This window comes from Tasmannia lanceolata, unplaced genomic scaffold (genome assembly GCF_043159265.1).
Source record: "Tasmannia lanceolata isolate RefF3 unplaced genomic scaffold, GAP_Taslan_0.1 ptg000008l, whole genome shotgun sequence".
Classification (NCBI taxonomy): domain Eukaryota; kingdom Viridiplantae; phylum Streptophyta; class Magnoliopsida; order Canellales; family Winteraceae; genus Tasmannia; species Tasmannia lanceolata.
The window spans coordinates 18105217-18112500 of NW_027518685.1; the positions used below are offsets into that span (position 1 = coordinate 18105217).

At 37.0% G+C, this 7284-nt stretch overlaps 1 protein-coding gene across 2 annotated transcripts in view; it reads right to left on the reverse strand.

Moving 5' to 3' along the window:
• LOC143884652 (putative potassium transporter 11) overlaps positions 1-7284 on the reverse strand; it is a 23284-nt gene continuing 16000 nt past the window's right edge. Inside the window, exons 5-9 of one of the 2 annotated variants that reach the window (XM_077388329.1) lie at positions 3988-4248; positions 3746-3798; positions 3371-3485; positions 3033-3287; positions 1-1087 (exon numbers count right to left, since the gene is read on the reverse strand). In XM_077388329.1, the coding sequence (XP_077244444.1) occupies positions 42-1087; positions 3033-3287; positions 3371-3485; positions 3746-3798; positions 3988-4248 (1730 nt within the window). In that variant the 3' untranslated portion in view covers positions 1-41. The remainder of the gene's footprint in view (positions 1088-3032; positions 3288-3370; positions 3486-3745; positions 3799-3987; positions 4249-7284) is intronic. The other variant, XM_077388330.1, reaches the window with a different exon arrangement.

Genomic DNA, 7284 nt, shown 5'->3' on the forward strand with positions numbered 1-7284 from the left:
TAATGAAAAGGGATGTGAAACTTTAATTTGATCTAAGCATATTATACATAGAATACCTGTCCAACATTCAAGAGACTCTCATGGGGAACATTGAAAATTACACTGTTTTCCCTACATATTCTCCTAAGAAATGCATATATATAGTCCACAGCAATCCTTTTAATGAATGTGGAATCCCTTCTTGCTCTCACTATAGTATTCCCAAGTATGTGTACCACCCCAGCATCTCTACATCTGTTTATGTACTCACATTCATCCACCTCTGTTTGGCTACTCGTCTGCCCCGACAACCTCATCAAACTGTTAGAACGCAACGGAGATCTAACGGCCACAATGGATTCATAAGACGACTGTGTAAGTTCCATGTTGGAAGAAGAAATTGTGTCGCAAGTTACTGCCAGTAAAAAATCGGCCGATTTCTCAGTCTGCTGCCCATATAGGGTATATTCGTCGGAATCAGAACAGCCCTCCATCATTGCCTCCAATCGTAGGAACACAAATAGGTTATCAAATAGCATTTTTTCGAAATCATCGTCTTTTTTGTGAAGGTCTTTGTAGCCATATCGAGCTACACAGCGGAACATGTGGAAGTTCTTGGTTCCAATCCTCTTCACAAGAAACCTTTCTTCCAGTGGAACAGTGTACACAGGGAGGTACTTTACACAGACAAAGATGACAACGGAATGGATGGCGGGGAGATTGGTTATGAAGTGAGAGAAAATATGAGGAACCCCATTTGGTAGTTCTGTATACACGAGGCCAATTCCGGGGACTCGGACCAAGCCCAGACTAGGACCGAGACCCAATATCCAAGCCATGGAAACCCTGCTATGCATCTCAAACTCATATCGCTTGACTGTTCCGTAATGCCAGACGTACATGATGATGAGAAAAGCTGCGGCAATCACAAGGGGTACCCAACCACCTTGATATACTTTAAATAGAACAGCTACGAAGTAAGGGAGCTCCACTACCAAGGATAAGCCAGTAAAGATAAAGACGAGAATCCAATGACTACGCCACACTAGTAACATGATTAGGATCATCAAGAATGTTGTCACCAGCATAACTATCACGACTGCTGTTCCTGTTTCATTACATGAAGTAAATTCAAGATTAGGTCAGAATTGTCACATCATTCAGTTTACTTGAATTATGACTCCATTTGTCACATCAACGCCTTTACACAATTACAAAGTTCAGATTCAGGAATAATTTGGTATAGAAAATGCTCAAAAAATTCAGATAATGCTTGGTAAGAGTTTGAGAAAAAGCCGGAAAAAATGTGTGCTTTTTCTATCTACAAAAAATATGTTTATCATACATTTACTTTTCTAAATAAGGTAAGAATTAAAAGCATTGAATGATGGTTAAGTGCATGTGTTCACGAGATTAGGATGTGGATTCAATTCCCACTACAATGCCCTTTAAAACAATTTTGAAGTTCTCATGATATTTATGAGAAATTGAAAATTTATCTGTGAAAATTTGTGTTTAATTCAAAACTTTGCATTTAATTTAAAATCAATAAGATTTGAATTATTCATGAATTTTTTAAGTTTTAGACGAGGAATAAAAAATTGCAATTTTTTGAAGAATTAATAGCATTAAGAGAATTTTGCAATTATGACCAAATAACCCACAACCCTAAACTGCTAATGGAAGCACAAGCAATCTCATTGGAATAGTTTCCCTCAGCCTACAACTTTCCTCCCAACTCCATAAAAAAGATGTGGAGACCATAAAGAATAGCAATCACCCTAGCTTCATTAGAATCACTTTCCTCATATATATATATATATATATAGATGTGGGACCCATGTGATTGGGGCGCTTAAGCTCACCATAAGCTTGGTGAGCTTAAGCTCACCAACAGTTTCCTCTATATATATATATATATATATATATATATATATATAAACTCAGTACATCATGACACATAGGAACGTTACCCACTCATAAATCTTCCAAAACTTACATACCCTCCTCTCCCCCCACGCTAAATCTAATGCCTAAAAATACTAAATTTCGACTAAACAATTAAAACACCATGCTCTTGAGACCAAACACCATGCTCTTGAGACCAAAGTGACATTTTTTCCTGATAAATATAAGTTACTGCAATAATATTGCAATTACCATTTGAACAATATTATCGTGATGCTACCCCAAAAAAATAAACTTATCAACATGTAGTTTTTTATTACCATGATATTATAGCGATAACATCGCAATATTTGTCAATATCCATTGTCAAAATGCATCCCAGCCAAAGAGCCCTAAAATTCATTCCTCAACACTGTCCTTACTGATGATATTCAAGGTCATGCACTCCCTCAAATATTGTCAATTTTCTTTCATTCCAAATGCCCACAAAACAGAAAATGGAGATAGTTGCCAAAAAAATCTTTTCTTTTTCTCCAACAGCAAGTTAACCCTCCTATTGGGAACCTCATCATCAAATGTGGAAGCACCACTCGATGATAAAACACCTGAAAATGCTCACCCAACTCATGTAGGCAGATTTGCATTGGATAGAGAGCTGACTCATGGTCTTCTCCTCCATACACAGCACATCCATTTGCAAGTCAGATTTTATTTTTATTTTTCGTTGAGCATTTGACAAGTCTCATATTTATTTTTAATTGCAGTTCAACAAAACACGCCTACTCATGGTGGTACAGGACACCCCAAAACACAATTAGACGGAGATGTCACAGGAATTTTTTTCTTCACCTTTCCTGACCACTATGGCCATGTCAAAGACAATAAGAAAACAAGGACACTCACAAAATATCAATTTGGTTAGAGAATAGTCAGAAGCATCCAGAAAAATGACTATGTTGTGCGGCTTGTGCCTAATATTATACGATTATATGCTACCTTAACTGCATTACTGGATCTACATCAACATTTGCCAGTCTACGGTCATTAATTTGTTGCAGAATGAGAGGCAAAAAGGGGGGAAAAAAAACTGAAAAAAACAAATTCAAACAAGAAAATAGAGTGTGATGATACTAGGAGAATCTCACCATAAGCATTCGCAATCTGACTGGTATTCCTGAATCCAACAGTTACGGCGAGGCAAAGAATCATAAGAATCCAATTAATGTCAGGTATGTATATCTGACCAAGGAACTTCTTCGATGTATGAACGACTTTTACACGTGGAAAACAGCCAAGTGCAAGTGCTTGTTTGATTATTGAAAAACTTGCGGATATGGTGGCCTGACTAGCAACAACAGCCGCAGCTGTTGCAACGATAAACATTGGCCAGTATATACTATCTACAAAAAAAGGGGTGTCAACCACTCTAAGAGAAAGTTAATATTTTTATAAGTAAAGAGAAAAAACAAGGACACAAACCAACCTGGAATAGAGCGATAGAAAGCATCAAGGACATGGTCCTTGTTGCTCATAAGGTAAGCCGCTTGTCCTGTATATGCCAAAAGTAGGGAAGGGAACACAACTAAAGTGAAAGCTATCTGCACAAGCAGAAAAAAAGATTAAGAGGGACGAGCAGACATCTTGACATCAATCATAAGCAAGGTTTGGTGGAAATTTTTAAAATTTAGGTGGAAATTTACAGTAATTTCGGCAAAAATCTTAAAATTCAGCTGAAATTTTAAGAAATTTGGTATAAATTTCGGTTTAGGTCCCGGCTGAAATCCAAAATTTCGGTATTTCGGCCGAAATTTAAAACTATGATGAACATAAGTGCTTAACTAAATTACATACAATTTACCTGAACAGCTGATACAGGAAAATGTGAGAGATCAGCAAAGAGTGCTTCTGTTCCTGCAAAACAATGTCTGTGATCACAATCCTATAATGTTTTTTGTCTGTATATGATCACAAATAAGATAGGCTCTAAAAGAGAATGCATACTCAACTCAACTCAACTCACCTTCACCTAAGCCTTTGCCCCAAACTAGTTGGGCTCGGCTACTAAAAAAGAATGCATCAAGTTATAAAAAAATTGCTAACCTGTGATACTAAGCATAATTCCGCCAAGGGAGTTCCATCTCTCTTTCCCTCCGCGTTTGAAAAAACGGTAAATATAAACGGGAGAGAAAGCTTTCAGAACCACACTATCGTATTTCCATATATTAATAGCCCCAATACTTGCAATCAAGATAAACCAAAGTAGGACTATGGGTGCAAAAAGCCAACCAACTCTGTCTGTGCCATAGTGTTGCATGCTAAATAATCCAACTAAAATGAGTAGGGCAACGACTACAACTATATCTGAAACAATGAGAATTTAGTAGCGATTAGTCTGGCATGTTAATAACTGAAAAATCAAGCAAAGAAAGGTTAAGCATGAATCACATTTTTCAATACTAATAAAGAAATGCTATTCCTACTTCCAGAATTATGAAGACCTCGAGCATTATATATGAAAGATTAAGAATAAAATAGCAACTGTTCTCTTAAAAATTAAAAACTTGAACCATTTATGTACAACTAATTTCCACTAGGAGAAACCAGTAGACAGTGAATCTAGGTTCAAGAAAACCAAACTACTGTTGGGACCAACCAAATCCCTGTTCTCATGTGTGCCTAAAAACATTAAATTTCATAAATATATTGATGCACTGCACTATTTACATAAACTGGCATAGTCAATCTGCAAAGGATATCCTACCAATAGATAGTGGATTCTCATGGCAAGAAATGGCTGTGTTTGGTTGCACAGAATCCCGTCAGCCGTCAGAATTTTGTTTGGATTTGGGATGCCATAACTCATTTGGTTGCCAATATTGTATTGAACTCGCCGGAGACTCCTTGGCATGTCTCCTTGGTCATTATCGCATGTCTACTGAAGTGGAATTCTTGTCCCTTCCTTATAGCTTTCAAACCAAATTCCCTCAAAAAGGTGGAATTTTGCTTGAAAAATCTTGGATATGGTGCTCTCTCTCTCTCTCTCTCTCTCTCTCTCTAAAACCATATATATATATATATAGGGAAATGTTATCAGCACTACTTTATTTTGATGATTGCACCCCTATCTTTATTAAAAGTACGGTATGGCCCGCACTATAGGATGATGCAAACCATCCATTAGATGGGCCACACCCTAAATAGGTTGTGCCCCAAAAATTATTTCCATATGTTGATCCTAACCCTTCGATCTATAGAGGGTTAGGATCATTCAGTCCATCTATTTATCGGCGGGTTAGGATCAACAGATTGAAATGATTTTTGGGGCACAACCTATTTAGGGTGCAGCCCATCTATTGGACGGTTTGGATCATCCTATGGTGCGGGCCATACCATACTTTTAATAAAGTGAGGAGTGCGATCATCAAAATACAGTAGTGCTGATAACATTTCCCTATATATATATATATATATATATATATATATATATATATATATAGAGAGAGAGAGAGAGAGAGAGTTTAGACACTAGTGTAGATAAGTTATCTACACACTAGCTTAAAATACAGTGGGGGCCACATTGCTTGGGTGATCAAAAACATTCATTTGATGGGCCCTCACTTAGATAGGGTGAGCCCAAAATATCAGCTTCATAGGATCATCCTAACCCTTCGAACTGTGTAGGCAAAAAATGGACAGATTTGTGAAGGTTTATACACGTCCATTTACCTCCACAAATCGTGGGGTTGGGATGATCCTATGGAGCTGATTTTTTGGGCACACCCTATCTATGTGAGGGCCAATGAAATGAATGCTTTGGATCACCCAAGCAATGTGGCCCCCACTGTATTTTAAGCTAGTGTGTAGATAACTTATCTACACTAGTGTCTCTCTCTCTTCTCTCTCTCTCTCTCTCTCTCTCTCTATATATATATATATATATATATATATATATATATATATATATATATATATATGTGTGTGTGTGTGTGGGGGGGGGGGACATTTTCTGCTTGATACCTCAGATAAGTTATCTGAGCAAGAGCTCAAAAAAAACATATGGGCCCACATTGTTTTGATGATCCAAAGCATTCATTTGGATAGTCCAAAGATAGATAGAGTGTGCACAAAAAAATTTGCTCCACAAAATTATCCTAACCCTTCGATTTGTGGAGGTTAAAGTGGATGGGTATAAACCTCCACAAATCTGTCCATTTTTAACCTCCAAAAATTGAAGGGTTAGGATGATCCTATGGAGCTGATTTTTTGGGCACACCCTATGTATGTAAGGGCCTATCAAATGAATGCTTTGGATCATACAAACAATGTGGGCCCACATGATTTTTTGAGCTCTTGCTCAGATAACTTATCTGAGGTATCGCACAGAAAACGTGTCCTCTCTCTCTCTCTCTCTCTCTCTCTCTCTCTATATATATATATATATATATATATATATATATATATATATATATATATATATATATATAGCAGAAGAGAAAAGAAGATAATTTTTTGAAAATTCAATGAGAATTACACATCACTTTTTTTGACTTTTTTTAACAAAGGCACCCATTCAACCCACATATTTTCAATCCTATCCCCTCCTTTATGCTTTTTAACAAAGGCACCCATTAAAGCCACATAATTTCAATCTTACCCCCCTTCTTTATGCTTTTTTAATAAAAAATCTATAGGGTGATCTTAACCATCCGATTTAAGAGGAATTATGGAAACCTCTATAGATTGGAGGGATAGGATCAGCCTGTGGAAATGATTTTACAGGCACAACCTATTGATGTTGTGTTCCATCACATGGACAGTTTGGTTCAACCTATGATGTGGTCCGCACAGTTCTTTGTCGGCTCGTGCATCGCACGGTTTGGATCAACCTATACTAGTAAAAAACCCCGTGCGTCCGACAAAGAACTGTACGGCCCACATCATAGGTTGATCCAAACCGTCCATGTGATGGAACACAACATCAATAGGTTGTGCCCGTAAAATCATTTCCATAGGCTAATCCTAGCCCTCCAATCTATAGAGGTTTCCATAATCTGTTGTTCGTCTGAAGGTGCTCGGAATTTGTAAATATTTTTACAGGTGTGCGGAATTCGTAATATCCTCAAAAAATTAATAAGGAAAAGTAGTTTTTTCATAATTGTCATATTTTGATACCTCTTCTTTGTAGTTTTTTCCGTAATTGTCATATCCAGATACCCGTTGTCCGTAATTTCCCTCCCAAACTTTAATACGTAATGATTATTATTGCTAGCTTCTTTCTTTACTTATTATTGCTAGCAACCTTTCAAGAAATAGTATTTCCGTGTAGTTTTTCATCACATCTAATAAGACAAATCTCTGAATACATACAATTGCAAAGGATGGGCGAGACATAGCGTT